The sequence below is a fragment of the Acinonyx jubatus genome, chromosome C1 (genome assembly GCF_027475565.1).
Source record: "Acinonyx jubatus isolate Ajub_Pintada_27869175 chromosome C1, VMU_Ajub_asm_v1.0, whole genome shotgun sequence".
NCBI classification, from domain to species: Eukaryota; Metazoa; Chordata; class Mammalia; order Carnivora; family Felidae; genus Acinonyx; species Acinonyx jubatus.
In genome coordinates this window covers 11,526,245-11,544,225 of record NC_069381.1, presented here as the reverse complement: position 1 = coordinate 11,544,225, position 17,981 = coordinate 11,526,245, and the positions used below count along the sequence as shown (strand labels likewise).

The following is a 17,981-nucleotide window of genomic DNA, read 5'->3' as shown; positions in this document are numbered from 1 at the left end:
TTATGAATCAAGGGCGGTATCACCATTTCACAGCCTCTGATCGAGGATCAGAGAGGTGCCAGCACGTGTCTAAAGTCACACAGCAGAGGCTGAACCCAGCCCTAGGCTGCCTGGCTCCCCCCCTCCCTGGAGTTCCTTCAGTCCCTGTGGCTTTAATCAGCCAGGGCAAGGGTTTGAGCACAAAGCAATCGATTTGGGTCTGATGCCGCTTTTGGAAAGATTTGGGAAAGAGATTTGGGGTAACTGCCCTCCCTTCCCCCCCCCCCCCCCCCCGCCAAAGCTCCTCTGTGAAAATCATCATGGCCCTTCCGTGACGTGTTAAAATCCTGGCACCCTGAGCTGCTCTCTGCCCCCGGATGCCTGGCCAAGTCCATCCAAAGTAGGAGCGCGTGTGCCTGTCGTGGGAGGTGGTGGGAGGTGGGGTGCGGGCTTGGTGTTCTGCCTGGACCTGGTGGGCCTGGGCCCGCTGTCACCTTGCTGCCACAACCTGCTGACTGTGTACAGTAACAGGAAAACTGTTGAATAGGCTACAATCCCACAGCCGGCATCGGCCGGGCCAGCCTCACCTCCCAGCCCTGGAAGCACCAGGAAGCTGGGGAAAGGGCAGCAAAGTCCCTCCAAAAGGCATTTTCCTGCGTCATGTCCCAGCAGCAGGTGGGGGGAAGAGCAGGCATGGTGCCAGAACAGCTCTGCCACCCCATTGGTCCCTCACCACTCGGAGCCTCGGTGTCCTCTTCTGCCCCAGGAGGAGTCATGGGCGCAAGGGGCTCTCTCTGCCTCATTCATCGTGAGTCCCCCAGAGCCTAGAACGGTGCCCCCCACATAGTAGGTGTTCAGTAAATACCTGCTGAGTGATGAGTGGTTTCCAAACACAGGCCTGAGGGCTGGCTGTGTGGGGACCTGATGGGAACAGATTCCTGGTCCCTTCCCAAGACCCCAAATCAGAATCTTGGCGCACAGAGGGAAGAGTCTGTGTTTGTCGAATGTTCCCCCCCGGACGGTTGGGTGCCCTGGTAGGTTTGGGATTCGAGGTTCTGGATCATCTCTGAAGTTCCTTCTATCCCTGTGATCTGGAGGGAGAGCATTGCCAGAGACAGGGGAATGGCCTTGATGACCTTTTGAGGTCCCCCCTGGCCACTGAAGTCAGTAGATCCAGTACATTCACAGGCAATGCCTCAGAGATAGGAGGAAGGGGAGGAGGAACGGTGGGCGGGGGTGGGTAATGAGATCTGAGGTCCAGGAGCAGTGACTCAGGCCCTCAGCACCATGACCGTATGTCTGCATTTAGCCACTGGCTCCTGTTCCCCTGGCGGGCGGCAGGCTTCTGGGCCCCCCACCCCCGCCCCTACCCTCTTTCCATCTCTGCCTCGTGCTGGTAACTTCCTGGCAGCCCTACTGGAACCCCTCGGACAGGACGGGTGACACGGGCCCAGCAGTGGTCTCCACCACAGTGACAGACCCCTCTCGCCCCAGCCGCCACTCAGCTCCCGGCTGCACCCTGAGCCCTAGGCTGCCCCTGCAGCACATACCCCACCAGCAGCAATAATCACCCCTAGATGGAGCCCCCCCCCCTCCACAGATGATGTTCTGTGGGAGCCAAAGCAGAGGAAAACAGTCGCCACCTTCAGGAGCCCCCAATCTGGTGGGGAGAGAGGCAGACCCCTGCACCAGGGGAACCACCAGTCTGATGGCGGGAGGTGGGGGGGTGAAAACACAGCAGAGAAGTCACAGCCCCAGGAAGACCATATCACAGTGCCAGGCGCTGGGGTGGGCATCTGGACAAGGGCCCCTGTGTGGCTGCAGCAATCACAGAGGCCTTCATGGGGGAGGAGGAATCCGAGCTGGTCTGGGCAGGAAAGGCAGGATCTGGAGACAAGAACAGAAACCCCACACTGTAGCCTGGGCAGTGCCCACCCCCCCCCCAGAATGGCCTCTCCTGCTTCACCTACTGGCCCTGCATGATGTCAGTCCTGGCTCGGCTGAGCCGTGGGTGGCCAGAGAGGGGTTTCTGGAGCTTCTGGGCTAGCCTGTCTCCATACACATACGGTCAGGTCACCTCAGCCTCCTAGAGGGCTTTGAATCAGACCCATCTGGCCAGCTCTGCCACTTACCCCCGTGCAAGCCCCACCCTCTCCGCGAGGCTCCGCTTCCCTGCCTATAAAATGGGAACAGCGCCTCTTTCCTGAGCTGTGGGGAAACCATATGGGGCCATGCTGGAAAGCTCACAACCGGGAGGCACTCCAGAAGTCAGAGCTAGAATAATGTCTTCGGGAATTCTCGGTTACCTCTAACCGAAACCCCGCCCACTGTGGTCCTCAGCATCTCCATTGAGCTGGAGGTCAAGTGAACAGTTCCCGGAATACAACATGATAGAACCTTTTTTTTTTTTTTTTTTTTAAAGCAGGGTTCATGCCCAGCATGGAGCCCAAAACAGGATTTGAACTCACGACCCTGAGACCAAGAGTAAGATGCTTCACTGACCGAGGCATGCAGGCACCCCAACCTTCTAAATCTTTAAGGACAATTACCAAATTATCCGCCCTCCTCCCCTGAGTCCTAGCCCAACACCCCACCCCAGCCAAGGACCGCCAGCTTTCTCCTCTTGGGGCCCCAAAATGTCCTGAGAGTAGGGGGAGGGCAAGCATGGAATCTGGGTACCCATGGGAGCGGGCAGGGGGACAGCTGCACATTCTACTCCCCCCCAATCAAGGGCTGTCTCAGTCTTTCCTAAGAGATGGCTGTAAACATTATCTGCCCTGAGGGAAAGAGTCACCTCACACGAGGGTCCAACAGGTGGGGGTCCTTCACCTACCCCTACCTTCTCACCTTGCACCTCCTACCGTCCCCAGAGCCAGGGGCTCGGGGCCCCACCGCCCCGACTGCCCACCACCTAGATCCCCTCTTGCCAAAGACTGGGATGTTGGGGGAGGGGGGACAGGAAATAGAAAACCCTGTCCTCAAGCAGCTTGCAGTCTGATGGGGGAGGCACAGTCCTTAGAGAGCCCCAGGCCGATGGGGGCACGCAGAGACTCAGAAGCACCACACCCACAAGGTCCTGGGGTGGGCACGGGGTGTCCGAGTGGCAAGGGGACAGATTGCCCCCGGCCCGCTGCTGCGGAGGCCCCTGGGCTGGAGTTCTCGGCCTGGAATGCTGGGCTGTGAGCTCAGCCTGGGCCTGCGTGTGCCGGACTGTCAGCAGTGCTGCCTCACCGGAGAAGATTTCCAGCCCCCTCCGGGCCGTGGCAAGGCCTAAATTTAGCTAGGAGACAAGGGGCTGGCCCCAAGCCCAGGGACGGTCGGGCCTTATAAAGCGCCGGCAATCAGGGCCCAGCATGCTCCCCCAGAGCCCACACCCTCTGCTGTCCCCCTGCCCGCCTGGCCAGGGCCCGGCCGCCCGCCGTGGATGAGCCACAGGACCTCCTCCACCTTCAGAGCGGAGAGAAGCTTCCATTCCTCCTCCTCGTCCTCCTCATCCTCATCCTCCTCAGCCTCCCGTGCCCTCCCAGCCCAGGACCCGCCCATGGAGAAAGCCTTGAGTATGTTTTCCGAGGATTTTGGCAGCTTCATGAGGCCCCACTCAGAGCCCCGGGCCTTCCCAGGCAAGTTGTCAGGGCTTTGAGGGGAGGGGCGATGCACAGGTAGGGGACACCTGCTCCTGGCCACCTCTGGAGACGGCTGCCGAGCTGCCAAGAACAGGTGCTATACAACCATAGCCACGTGTGGCCACCAGGACAGATGTGGCCAGGGACAGATGTGGCCAGGAGAACAGGCTGGTCTCCAAGGAAGAGTTGTGGCCCCCAGGGTCAGCTATGATGCCAATGGCCACACACAGCCCGTGGCCAGGTCCTCGCTGGAGATGTAGGGGGCAGGACGGGGTTGAGGGGTGGGAGGCATCCCCCAGCCTTCAGGCCTGGGTGGGGGGGCGGGGGGGCTGCCACAGACACGGTCACATACACATAGTCCTCCCACCTGTGCTGGGTGAGGCCTGGCCCCACCACGGAGAAGGTGGGCTGCGAGAGGTGAGGACAGGTGGGCTGGGGGATTGGGAACAACAGCTGAGAGGGAGGCGAGGCCTGGGGGCCTGCCCCTTTCCCCAAGAGGAGCCAGAGACCCTGGTTCTAGACGCAGGTCTGCCCGGTGCTCAGCTCACAGCAGCCTCCTCCACAGCCCGTTCCGGGGGGCCGGGCAACATCAAGACCCTCGGGGACGCCTATGAGTTTGCAGTGGATGTGAGTGACTTCTCACCTGAAGACATCATTGTCACCACCTCCAACAACCACATCGAGGTGCGGGCTGAGAAGGTGAGCCTGCCCACCCTGTCTGGACCCCGGCTCCACGTCTGTACCCTCTGTACCCCATGCTCCATGCTGGGACCCCAGACCTTGTCCAGTGCCCCTCCCCCGAGCCCCCCCAGAACAAACTAGAGACCTTGCTTTTATTACTTGTAGACCACGGGACCCAAGACTCTGACGTCCTTTCTTTAGGAGCCAAGGGCAGCTGAGGGAGCCACAGGGGAATGGGAGAGGGTGGAGGGATGCAGGGAGGCGGCACCTGAGGAGGTGAGTTGAGGGGGGCCCAGAGGATGGACATAGTGGCTGAGTGGGGACAGCTTTCCTGGCAGGCCTATGGGTAGGAAGGGGGCTCACCTGGGAAGCTGGCAGGGAGGAGCTCCCCCACGTGACATTCCCTCCCCTACCCAGTGGTTCAGCCCCCATCCTCCTGGGATCCTTGACCTGGGCCCAAGTCTGGCCAGAGGCCCTGCAGTTCAGGGTCAGACACACTCCGGACCCACCCCGCACTCCCTCCACCCATGGGCCTCAGGGTCACTGGGTCACTAGGGTCTCTGAGTCCCAGCTCCCAGGAGGCTGAGACCCCGGCGGAGGGTGCGGCCCGGCCTGCACAGGAGCGCTGCACCCTCCCCACCCCCACCCCCAGGGCCCCAGTCACGACTGCCCATCAGAGAGGGCCTGCCAGGCTGCCTCCAGATCCCCCACGGCCTAGCTTCCTCTCCCGAGCAGGGGAGGCTACATGCCCTGGCACCTCTGCCAGGGAAGCTGAGGACTGTGGGCACCAGGACCAGAGGGCAGCACGTGCCAGCCCTGTAACCCCCGCCAGTGACTCAGCCGCCCCAGCCTCCTCTGGACACGATGTGCCAGCCGAGTCGTGGGGGCGGGGCTGCCGGCCCAGCCCAGGCCCCGGACGCCCAGTGCGTCTGGGCATCCCAGAGGGCACGGCCCTGCTGTGTGCTGTCTTCTCTTTGTCCCCCCGGGGGCTCTGAATTCTGCCACCGAGCTCCCTCTCTGAGCTGCCCCCCCCCCCCGAAGCCCCTTGCCTCCCCCTGGGAAGCACTGGAAGGCAGCTCTGAGGCTGGCCCTGCATACAGCCCTCAGCCACCGCCACCCTGGCCAGCCCCTCTGCTCCCGAGGGTAGAACCCCTTGGCATGTCGGGGCCCGGCTGGGGTGAGAGGAGGAAGACTTGATGTGAGCAGGACGGGGCTGGGGGCATCCGGCCCTGACCCATCACCCCTTCCCTAGCTGGCAGCCGACGGCACAGTCATGAACACCTTCGCTCACAAGTGCCAGCTGCCCGAGGACGTGGACCCCACTTCCGTGACCTCAGCCCTGAGGGAAGACGGCAGCCTCACCATCCGGGCCCGGCGTCACCCACACACGGAGCACGTCCAGCAGACCTTCCGGACAGAGATAAAAATCTGAGGGCCTCCCCTTTCCTGTCCCCCCCACTCCCCCCTTCTCCCCCACTGGCCTGCCAGAGACGTTTTCCTCACCTCTCATGACAGCTTGCAGAACATCTCAGCTCAAGTTCCAGGCCCTGACACCATCAGACCCCAGGTGGGTCAACCCCGCCCCCCACAACTGAGGCCTTCTGCCTCACCTGTGGCCTCCAGATTCCAGATGTGGCCTCTTTCCCTTAATCCAGAATAAAGGGACTGAGATTGGAAAGGGAGACCCCAAAGAACCCACTTTGGGGAAGGGGTCTGGGACAGGCAGGAGCACTAGGTAAATAATCTGCAGGACAGACAGATGGACAACTCCTTTGATCTATGGAGTCCCTGCGGGGGGGACAGGGACCTGGGACCCCCTTGGCCAAGGGGAGCGGGCGAGGAAGAGGCGGATATTAGCCGAGGTGCTGATCCCGGTCGGACAGCCCAGGGGAACCACAGGGGGGCAGCCGTGGCAGGAACCCTCTTCTCTGCCACTCCCCGAGCCCCAAACCAGCTGCCAGGCTCCCTGCTACCCGGTGTCCCCACCCACCAGCTGTGCCAGGGCAGGGCCACACAACGTCTGTACATAGATGGGGTTTTTCCGATACAGAGGGTTCACGATGAAACTGCAACACTTCTGCCCTCGGTTACCTGCTGTGCCCTCGGGCGAGGCCGGGCAGAGGTGGCGGGGCTGGTCCCTCCTCCCACCTGGAGACCTGGGCTCCCGGGGCTGCTTCCGCAGACAGGTCCCCCAGATGAGGTGAGAGAGAGAACATGGATGGGGCCTTGGGTCTTCAAGGTTGGACCCCGGCTTCTTGCCAACCTTCCCCCGCGGCCAGTCACCTCCCCCCCAACCCTGCCCCTTCTTCAATCAATGAATCTATAAGGCTTGGTGCGTGTACATACAACACGCACGCCTATTGTCCTGTCCTTCAAATACTGAGCATGACCATTGGTTGAGGCTGAATGCAGAACATTCTAAAATCAGATTTTACAATCTCTATTTTTATCAATGGGGAAACTGAGTCTCTGAGTGGTTGAATGCCCACCTTACTCATTAAAGGTTGGATTTGAACCCAGGCTGTGAAAGCTGCTCTCAAACGGCCCCACCCCCAACCCCTCTGTGCACTGGGGAGTAGTTCCCCTCATTTTGTCCCTTATGGCCTATGTCCCCCTGACCCACATCTTCCTGTTGGAGAGAGGGCCCAGACCATGGGAAGAGCCCCCAGCCCAGTTCCCTCCTAGTCTCCAGTCCAGGGCAGGGACCCCCAATCAGCCTTCATGCTGAGGAGCCCCAGACACCTGCAGTGACACTGGCTCAGTCTCCAACCTACAGATGCAGGGGTGGGGGGAAAGGGGGTGGTTCACAGTAGTTGAGGCCCCCTGGGGCGAGAGGCAGGGCCAGCTTCTGACTTCTGCACCTCTTGGGTCAGTGTTCTATAGGATGGCCTCTGACGTGACCCTGCCATTCTGGGGCCCTTAAGGGACGGCTGGGGGGTGGGAGGGGGCATGGGAGGACCCCAGCATTGTACCCTGCACACACAATAAACCACAGAATCACAGAATCACCACAGAATCACTTCTGCAGATCACCTGCCTGAAATTCTCAAACTTGGGTCGGGACTGGAGGCAGCCAGGGGGAGAAACCCCAGGATAGACAGATCTGACTTCCTTGAGATTTGGGGGCAGGGGTGGCACCTCAAGTAAACTGCCAGGACCTCACAGAAATGTGGGTGGCCTGTGGTCTCCTCCCTCAGCTCCCAGACCCACCTGAGCGGGAATCCCAGAATTATTGCCCTGAAAAACCTTGCGGTGCTTTCTCTTCCAACCGCCGGCCCCTGCTGCTACATGCCGAGCACCGTCCCAGGCACAGGGACACCGAGGGTGGGCCAGCTGCACTGTGTCACCTGCCCTCTTGAAGCCCATCTGGTGTCACATGGACTCTGAGGACCAGACTGGCTGAGTGACTGGGCTCGGGGTCACGCAGAGCCAGGGGCAGAGCAGGGCTGGAACCTGGCTGGAGGGCTGGCTGGTTCGGGGAGTCTGCGTGCTCTCTGGAGGGACCCCACCCCACCCCCAACACCAGCAGGCGCTACTGAAACCCGAGTGCCAGGCAGTCTCCGGTGCAGCTCCGGCTGGCTGCGGGCCGGAGGAGGGGAGGAGAAGGAGAGGGGGCGCGGTATTTCCAGCCTCCGTGACTCACTGATTCCACTGGGCTATTTGCAGCCCCGAAACTCACCAGCGCGGGGGGTTGGGGGTGGAGCCGGGCCAGCTTCCCAGTCTCCCTCGACCCCTACCCAGGGGCAGGCTCACCTTGGCTTCCCGACCCCAGCGATGCCCCTCCCAGGGTCGCGCGAAGGGGGTGGGGGCTGGGGGCTGGGACGCTGGCAGCCGGGGCTGAGAAAAGGAGAAGTTTCTCCAGAAGCGGCCAGTGGGGCCGAATACCATCCCCCCCCCCCCCCCGCCAGGCCCCAGCCCCAGAACCATCCCCCCCCCCCCCCCCCCGCCCCCGACCTAGGTTCCGGAGCTGAAGATTTTGCAGGGGACAGAGCAGAGGCTGTCTGAGAGAGCCCTCCGACCAAGGTGACCCTGTGGGAGAGGAGGGCGGGGAGATGGGGACAGCGGGGGCCCTCTTTCATCGGCTCCGCCCCCTGGGCGCCTGGGCTGGCCACAGCGCTTTGTCTCCTCCGCCCCCCACCCTTTCCAGGCTAAACATAGGCCTGGCTGCTGGCCCTGCGCCCCACCCCCACCCCGTGAGGGATAATTTTAGCAGCCCCATTCACTGAGTGCCTAGTGTGTGCCCAGCATGCTGCTCATCCTTGCAAGGATCCTGCAAAGTAGGTACCAAGGAGGTTCAGAGAGGTCAAGCAGCTGGCCCAAGGTCGCCAGCTTGGAAGTGACTTGGCTGAGATTTGAATCCTTGTCTCCGGCTCCAGAAAGCCCCAATCAGGTCCCCTCCCCGCCCCCAACCGTACCCGAGGGGGAGGGGCAAGTCAGCTCCCCCGCCCCTATTCTGGCCTGTTGCACCGGAAAGGCAAAGTTGTACATCTATAGTTTTTGGAGTGGGCCTGTGCAGGAGGGCAGGGGGAGTGGAAAAGATACAGCCTCCTGGGGCCGGAGACCTGTGAGAAGCCCAGGTCAGATGGTGCCGGGGACCCCCAAGGGTGCCAAGGACCTAGAAGTTTCCCTCACTTTTAGGCTCAAAGCCGCCTCCTCCAGAAAGCCTTCTAGAGCTACCAGTTCAGGGCGCAGACAGAACCCAAAGAACCTGAGGCCCAGACTTTATGTTCGAACTTGCCAAGGGTGAAGGCAGACCCACTTGCTTGGCCAGCCCTGTGCCCTTAGGGAGTCACTCCACAGTCCTCTTGGTGTGGTGGGGAACCCAGGCCCAGGGAGGCCCAGCGCCTCGCCCCGGGGTCACCCAGAAGTCAGTGGCCGAGGTGAGATAAAGACCCAGGCCTCCAGACCCTCCGGCCAGGGCATCTCTTCCAGACCAACCCCTTCATGCCATGGCCACCTTTCCCCCCAGCCCAGAGACAACTCCCACCTCCCACATTGTACACCCCGGCCCCCCCCCTCCCCAATCTGCCTGCGATCCTAGTTCCGCAAAGGCAGAAGATGTCTCACTCTGCCCTCTTGCTCCCAACCCTAGCATGGGAAAGGGGCTAAACGCGCGTTTGTTGGGTGTTTCAAAAAGCCAACGAGCCTCAGTAAATAGTGGAGGGTCGGTCACAGACTCTGGAGCTACCTCACCTGGGTTCAAATCTTGACTCTGCTGCTTCTGACCTGTGTGACCCTGGGGGAGTCACATAGTCTCTCTGTGCCTCAGTTGCCCCATCTGTAAACGGTGCTCATAGAATCTACTTGCTAGAGGGTTTTTTCTTTTAATTTTTTTTTTTTTTTGTCTATTTATTTTGAGAGAGAGAGAGAAAGAGAGGGAGAGAGTGAACATGAGTGGGAGAGGGACAGACAGAGAGGGAGAGAGAGAGAGGAGATCCCAAGCAGGCTGAGAGCTAACGGCAGAGGCCACATGGGGCTCGATCTCAGAACCAGGAGATCGTGACCTGAGCTGCAACCAAGAGTTGAAACCAACCGAGCCACCCAGGCGCCCCGCTAAGGTTGTTTTGCAATGCATGTAAGGGACCCGGGACTCGTGTGTGGTGGCCGGCTGTAGCTCACGGGTGCCACACACTGAAAATGCTACCGTTACTGCGTTTAGGTTTGGATCCCGACCTCCTCAGCTTCACCCACACTGTGGCTCCGTGGAGATCGAGACTCAGGCAGGGGGTTCAGAGGAGTTGCCGGATTGCTGCAGCCTTCTGTCCATGAAAAGCAGGTAAGGGCAGAGCTGAAAGGTTCCCTGTCTGGGCCCTGGGGGTGGAGATGGCAGAGAGAAGCCTCTGGAAGCCTTAGTTTCCTCATCCCATAAACAAAGATCAGGCACCACCCTTCCGGGGGCTGCCAGAATGCACCAGAGAGAGATGGTGTTTTTGTATAAGCTTAGTAAATGGTAAACTCTTGTTAAAATTGTGCTTGTTTGCCGAATAACAAAAACCAAGACTCCGCCCACCTGGCTTTGCCCTGAGATAACAGAGGGTCCTGAATGGGTGGTGACTTGAGTACCAGCAGGACTGGTGGTCAAGGCAGGAGTCTCCGGGCAGGGGAGGTGGATTGTTTACAGGCAGCACAGCTGAGCTACCCCACAGCTGGCCTGCGGCTCACTGTCACCAGCCAGCTGGGCCAGTCCCCAGCTCTGAGGCCTTCCAAGGCCCAGACCCAGAGACAATCTTTCATGGGAGTCTGGGGGCTACTAGACAGGGCTGCTGGCCCTAGGGAGCCCCAGAGGGGGGAAGCAGGTCTGCAAATCTGCATCTTCCTTCCATTCTCTGTCCCCTCCTTCTCACACAATTTTTTTTAAGTTTATTTTGAGAGAGAGAGAGACCAAGCATGAATGGGGTAGGGGCAGAGAGATAGAAAGAGAGAAAATCCGGGGCGCCTGGGTGGCTCAGTCGGTTGAGCGTCCGACTTCAGCTCAGGTCACAATCTCGCGGTCCGTGAGTTCGAGCCCCGCATCGGGCTCTGGGCTGATGGCTCAGAGCCTGGAGCTTGCTTCCGATTCTGTGTCTCCCTCTGTCTCTGCCCCTCCCCCATTCATGCTCTGTCTCTCTCTGTCTCAAAAATAAATAAACGTTAAAAAAAGATTAAAAAAAAAGAGAGAGAAAAGAAAGAGAGAAAATCCACAAGCAGGCTCTACACTATCAGCACGGAGCCCAATACGGGGCTCGAACCCACGACATCAAGAGTTGGACGCTCAACTGATTGAGCCCCCCAGGTGTCCCCTTCTCACACAGTTCTTGACCACCCCCTGTTATATACTCACACTTGAAGGCACTGGGGACGCAGTGCCTAAGCATGGCTACCAACCTGGAAACACATGCATTTACTCACACTTTAACTCACTCACTGGTCCGTTTATTCATTCCCTCAACAGAATTTCGCTAAGCTCCTACAGTGTGGTTGGTAGGCAGAGCTCTGAGGTCAAATACCTTAATTTCAACCCTGACTCTGCCACTTGCTAGCTGTGTGACCTCGGGCCAGTTGCTTAACCTACCTGAGCCTCAGTTTCCTCATCTGTAAAATGGGATAATGCCGCGCAGGATTGTGGGTGGTGAGACTAACTGAGCTGCTCTCCTCCACCTGTGTGTTCCACCTCAGTGAGGGCCCTGCTCACCTGCTCAGCCCCACACACTCCCGGCACACTGCCAGGCCCCAGGCTGGGTCCTTGTAAAACCGTTTGCTGCTGGAACGGATGTGAACGCAGTGCCAGCCGCATGGCTCAGGGTCATGATGCTGTGGCTTATAGTCACACTCCCTGGGGTTTGGATTTGGGCTCTGCCTCTTTCTGCATCTGTAAAATGGCAATGAAAGTCATACTCACCTCTCCCAGGGGTGATGTGTGATACATATAAAAATATACACAGTCACGGGGCTCCTGGCTGGCTCAGTCAGAAGAACTTGAGACTCTTGATCTCAGGGTTGTGAGTTCGAGCCCCACATTGAGTGTAGAGATTACTAAAAAAGAAATAAACTTAAAGTAGGTATACCCATATAGTCATCGAGACCAAGCGGGTGTTGGTTAGAATGAAGGTTTGGCTTCTGAAACCATGGACCCCGCTAGGTGGCCCACCCCGGGGCCTTAGCCCCATGCCCAGCAGGTTCCAACTGTCCTCAGCCAGCAACCTATGGGGTGCCCTCGAGTCTGGTGATAGGGCGACACCTGCTGTTCCAAAGTAGGATGTGCAGCCACAGACCCACCCTCTTCCTTGAGGGCCTCAAACTCCACCTTTGCAGCCATTTCTTTGGGCTCTTCTAATTCAGTGATTCTCAACCAGGGGAGGAGAGAGGAAGGGTAGATGTCATCCACATTACTCTGTCACCCCCTCTCTAGTCTAAGTCGTCACCTCCCTTTGCCTGGATTAGGGCGCAGCCTCCAAAGCTTCCCTACCTTCTGGTCCCAGCACAAAAGCTAGAGAAACTTTTTTTTTTTTTTTTTTTTTTTAAGTAAATGCAACACCCAACACCCAACACGGGGCTTGAACTCACGACCCTGAGATCAAGAGTTGCATTCCCAGGGCACCTAGGTGGTTCAGTCAGAAGAGTGTGTGACTCTTGATCCCAGGGTCCTGAGTTCAAGCCCCAGGATGGTTGTAGAAATTACTTACATAAATAAACTTAAAAAAAAAAAAAAAAAGAACAGTCGCATGCTCTACTGGCCCTGGAGGAACCTTTTTTTTTAAAGGTGGGTCTGGGCCCGTCACTGCTCACAGTTTCCAGTGGACCCTATCTCAGAATAAAATCTAAAGACGTCATCGTGGCCCATAAGGCATCGCATGATGTGGTCCCTGCCACTTCTCTGGCAACTGTTTTGTGTACATATGCACACGTTGCCCATCCCGACTGGAGAATAAGCTCCTTTAGAGGGGGACCTGTCTGTCCTATCACTGCTCCAGTGCGGGGTCTAGCCCAGAGCCGGGCACACAGCAGGTGCCCAATAAATACTTGGTGACTGAATGAATGAATATTCTAGCTAGACTGAATGACTCTGGTCCCTTTTCCTGGAACACTCCCCATCCTGGCTCCCTTGCCTTTGTGTGGTTCACTCCACTGGTCAAATCTTAGTCTAGATATCACTTCCTGCAGGAAGCCCTCCCTGATCTCCTCTCCCCAGAATGGACTGGTCACCCTCCTCCAGCCCCAGCATTATCCTGTATACCCGTACTGTTGCACTTATCAGAAGCTATCAGTAATAGTAATAGTCACTTCCTTTCCTGGCTTCCCACCAGGCTGTGAGCTTCTGGAGGACTGAGTTATGTCTGTTCTCTCTGGATCGCCTCTGCCTAGGAGGGATTCTGCTGGGACGAGAGGCCATCAGCCCTCTGGTTAGGAGCAACCCGGGCTTGCCTGGGTGCCTATTCCAACTACACCAGTCTGTGGGGCCTGACTACACCCCTCAGCTCTTCGGACCTCACCTCCCTAATCTGTGCTGCCTCACACTGGCTCCGCAAGGAGGCCGCTTCCCTGGCCTGGAGCAAATGGCCAACACACGTTTTTGTAGAAAACCGATAAAATAGCCATTGAATAGCTAAATGGACATTCAGCGATCTTAATCAGAAAGCCTTGAGCCACGCTTCCTCGGATGAGTTGATTCAGCATTGCACACATCGCTGCCTCTTACACCCTCACACGCGCTCCAGTGACCCCACTTCCTGCGGGGTAACACGACTGCCCTGGGAGGCGGGGACCACCTGGTCCCTTGTATCCCGAGGGGCACGTGAGGCTGGTCGCAGTAGCTGCTGAGGAAGTAACCGCTCCTGCTTGTATCTGTTCAGACATGATACCCCGTCACCTTTCTGAGCACCTTCTGCCCCCCCTTGAGAAGCAGTTTCCCTTATTTCCCATTTTGGATTGCCTGGGAATTTCCCCCACCTGGTATCCATGCCTCCCGGTGACCTACAGACTTGCACGGGAGTGACTTGCCTGTCGCACTGGGACATCCTGACCCCGCTCTGGCCGGTGCTGGGACCAGATGCCAGCCAGGTGGCCCTGGGGAGTGTGGATTTTCACAGTGCTGGCTTTTTCGTCTTTTACTTAAATTATTTTTGAGAGGTAGAGACAGATCATGAGTGGAGGAGGGGCATAGAGAGAGGGAGACACAGAATGTGAAGCAGGCTCCAGGCTCTGAGCTGTCAGCACAGAGCCCGACGCGGGGCTCGAACTCACAGAGTGCGAGATCCCGACCTGAGCCAAAGTCAGACGCTTAACTGACTGAGCCACCCAGGCGCCCCTCCTTCTGATCTTTTAGATCACACTTTGCCACTCACGGGGTCAGAAAAGCTTTTTGCCCCAACGGCTTCCCATCCCAGCACCCCATTTCCCTTCCTACATAGTCATTAGCTCATCACTATTCAAAATCATCTTTATTTGGTTACATATTTAGCCCTTTCCCTCTCCCCCACCCGGAGGAGGAGCTCCAAGAAAGCTGTGTCATCTTCCCCAGTACTTTGCAGAGCCTGACGTGGAAGCCGCTCCGTTAGAATTTGCTGTATGCATGGTCTGGTCTCTTTCCATGTGCAGGTGCCTGATCGTGCTTCTGCTGAAAGGCTCACAAAGATAGGAAGGAGGAAGGTGGATACCCTCGAGTGTGTACTTGGTGGCTGTCGATCCAGTGCCCTTCCTTGGCTCAGGCACAAATGACTTCTGCTTGGCTGGGGAAGGGGGGCTGGGTTCTGGGGATTGCAGTCCCCGAGCTCGAGCCTGGTGTGCCAACCCCCTCCTTCATGGCCAGGCTCTTCCAATTAATCTGCCTGCCCACAGACACAGGAGGAGAGGGCTTTGAGCGAGCCTATGACAGTTCCCCAAGCTGAAGACCTCGAGGGCACAGACTTCAAGGGGTTTCCCTTGGCTTCAGGAGCCTCCTGCGGGACCAGTGGACTGACTGGGGAGGAATCTGGGGCCCCGGTCCCTCTGCAGGGTGGCACGGCCCCCCTGGCCTGGGCAAGGCGTCCCCTACCCAGGGGGGCCTCCTGAGTCAGGTGGGGCTGGTTTTCTCCACAGAACAAGATATAAGTCTTCATTGGCGGGGTGACGGTTCCTAGATTAGGACCAGGGGCTCGGGGCAGCACTGGGGGTGCTATCAGGGAGATCTGTCTGCCACGAGCACAGTCGATGACAAAAGTCAGGTGAGCGGGGGGGATGGCCTTCTGATGGCAGCCTGGCTTCCCACCTAGAAGGAGGGAAAAGACCAAAGGTCTGTGTTAGCACAGCGGAGCGTGGTTTCCATTCATGGTTTGGTTTTCGTTCCCTGGTGCCCTCCCTTAAAGGGCTTCCCTTCCCTTCCCTTCCCTGCCCTTCCTGCCCTGCCCTTCCCTTCCCTGCCCTGCCCTGCCCTGCCCTTCCCTGCCCTGCCCTTCCCTGCCCTGCCCTTCCCTGCCCTTCCCTTCCCTGCCCTTCCCTTCCCTGCCCTTCCCTTCCCTGCCCTGCCCTTCCCTGCCCTTCCCTTCCCTGCCCTGCCCTTCCCTGCCCTGCCCTGCCCTGCCCTTCCCTTCCCTGCCCTGCCCTGCCCTTCCCTTCCCTGCCCTTCCCTTCCCTGCCCTCCCTTCCCTCCCCTCCCCCTCCTTGCCCTCCCCTTCCCTCCCCTCCCCCTCCTTTGCCCTCCCCTCCCCCTCCTTTGCCCTCCCCTTCCCTCCCCTCCCCCTCCTTTGCCCTCCTTCCCTCCCCTCCCCCTCCTTTGCCCTCCTTCCCTCCCCTCCCCCTCCTTTGCCCTCCCCTTCCCTCCCCTCCCCTCCTTTGCCCTCCCCTCCCCTCCCCTCCCCCTCCTTTGCCCTCCCCTCCCCTCCCCTCCCCCTCCTTTGCCCTCCCCTCCCCTCCCCTCCCCCTCCTTTGCCCTCCCCTCCCCTCCCCTCCCCCTCCCCTCCCTTGCCCTCCCCTCCCCTCCTTTGCCCTCCCCTCCCCCCCCTCCTTTGCCCTCCCCTCCCCTCCCCCTCCTTTGCCCTCCCCTCCCCTCCCCTCCCCTCCCTTCCCTTAAAGGGTTTAACAACCCTTCCCTCGAAAGGTTGGCTGACACACAAAGACGGGAAGAGAATGGGGTCTAAAAGCTTGGATTCCTGCCCCCAGGGAGACCTGAGTTTAAACCCTGGCCTTCCCCATACCAGCCATCTGAGTGGCTGGAGCAGAGTCCATGGCATCAGGGCTCCTGGTAACCGACTCTGATACACTGGGGGAGGGGGAGGAGTGAGGTTCTGCATTAAAAAAACATTTCTTTTTCTTTATTTAAAATTTTTTCAATGTTTATTTATTTATTTATTTTGAGAGAGAGAGCAGGGGAGGGGCAGAGAGAGAAGGAGACACAGAATCCGAAGCAGGCTCCAGGCTCTGAGCTGTCAGCGCAGAGCCTGACACGGGGCTCGAACTCTCAAACTGTAAGATCATGACCGGAGTTGATATTGGACACTTAACTGACTCAGCCACCCAAGTGCCTATATGTAGTTATTTTAGAGAGAGAGGGAGAGACAGAGACAGAGACAGAGACAGAGACAGAGACAGCAGGGACGGGGCAGAGCCAGAGGGAGACAGAGAATCCCAAACAGGCTCCAAGCTGTCAGGGAAGAGCCTGGCGCAGGACTCGAACTCACTCACAAACCATGAGATCAAGACCTGAGCAGAAATTAAGAGTCGGATGCTCAACGGACTGAGCCCCCCAGCCCCCCGGGTTCTGAGTTTTTAACAGGCTCCCAGGGGATGCCGGTGCTGCTGGTCCACCGACCACACTGTTTAAGTAATGAGGTCCTCAAACAGGAGGAAGGTCCTGTCACCTTTTGCAGACGAGGAAAACTGAGACTCCAGTTTGTGCAAATGCTGGTCCTCCCCTCCCAACACAACCTTGTCCTTAGCCTCAGAGCACACCAGGAGCACCTGTGCTGTCGGGCCTGGGAAGGAATTCCTGCCATCTTTCTTCGGTACCCTTCCCACCCGGGTCCAGGATAAGCCCTGAGCCAATCTGCCCACTTATCAACAAAGAAAGTACCAGAGCAGCTCTCTGTGAATCCAAAGCCTGTAGTCCTTTTTTTTTTTTTAATTTTTTCAATTAATTATTTTTGAGAGACAGAGACATAGCACAAATGGGGGAGGGGAGGCAGAGAGAGAGAGAGAGGGAGACAGTATCCGAAGCGGGCTCCAGGCTCTGAGCTGTCAGCACAGAGCCCGACGTGGGGCTCGAACCCACAAACCGCGAGATCATGACCTGAGCCGAAGTCAGACCCTTAGCCGACTGAGCCACCCAGGCACCCCTAAAGCCTGTACTCTTAAACAATTAACTTTGGAGTTACCGAAACAGCAAATACATCCATTCTCTCAACTGTATGCCCTTCATCACGACACAGGCTCAGAAGAAAGCTTACGTTCTGGTAGCTTTGCTGACACAGGAAATAAATGAAGCCCACCCATGGCTTGAGAATCCTGGTGGCTCTGGGGAGCGTATCTGCCCTCCCCAGGCCCCCTTGGCTGGTCTTTGGGAAGTGCTGACGCCCCTCCGCCATCGCTTACCTGAACTGGTCTCCACGTCTGTCTCCAGGCCCGTGACCTTGGGGCTGGCCTTTGGGTCGCTGGGGTCTTCTGAGGGGGTCATTGCTGCTTTCCACAGGGCCTGGATGGAGGAGCACTTCTCGGCGGCCTCTTCCAGGATGAGGCTCCCCACCCAAAGACCGGATCTGCAGAGTGAATTCCACCAAGAGCCACAGGAACTGGCCTGGGGCAGCTAGGGGATCGCTTTGATCAACAGGGTTATGTCAACAGAACTGCCGTTGGGTCGCTGGGAGGCTGGCCTTTTCTACCAAACAGATACTTATGTCTTTCAACTCCAGCCGCTTCCCACACGTCCTTTGTCTTAGCCTGTCCGGCGTTAAACAAGAAACATGTATTTCTCCCGATCTTAGAGGCTGGGAAGCCCAAAATCAAGATGTCCACAGATTCCGTGTTTGATGAGGACTCACTGGTTCGTAGATGGCTGTCTTCCCCACGGTGTCTTCAGGTGGCTGAAAAGACACAAGTACTCTCTGGGGTCTCTTTTATCAGGACACTAATCCTACCCTGAGGGCTTCCTCCTCATGATCTAATCACCTCCCAAAGGCTCCACCTCCTAATACCATCACACTGGGATTAGGTTTCAAAATATGAATTTGGGGAGGACACATTCAGTCCACA

At 58.2% G+C, this 17,981-nt stretch overlaps 2 protein-coding genes across 2 annotated transcripts; one reads left to right on the top strand and one right to left on the bottom strand.

Moving 5' to 3' along the window:
* The first annotated feature begins 3,305 nt into the window (after window positions 1-3,305).
* Window positions 3,306-6,803, top strand: HSPB7 (heat shock protein family B (small) member 7). The gene is made up of 3 exons (XM_015072937.3): window positions 3,306-3,599; window positions 4,168-4,301; window positions 5,536-6,803. The coding sequence occupies exons 1-3, from the start codon at window positions 3,404-3,406 to the stop codon at window positions 5,713-5,715; spliced, it is 510 nt and encodes a 169-aa protein (XP_014928423.2). The 5' UTR covers window positions 3,306-3,403; the 3' UTR covers window positions 5,716-6,803.
* A 7,641-nt stretch (window positions 6,804-14,444) lies between these two features.
* On the bottom strand, window positions 14,445-17,455 carry SRARP (steroid receptor associated and regulated protein). The gene is made up of 2 exons (XM_015072936.3): window positions 17,325-17,455; window positions 14,445-15,006 (listed from the first exon to the last, which is right to left on the bottom strand). Exons 1-2 carry the CDS (start codon window positions 17,404-17,406, stop codon window positions 14,579-14,581), a joined length of 510 nt encoding a protein of 169 aa, XP_014928422.3. The 5' UTR covers window positions 17,407-17,455; the 3' UTR covers window positions 14,445-14,578.
* Between the last annotated feature and the right edge of the window lie 526 nt (window positions 17,456-17,981).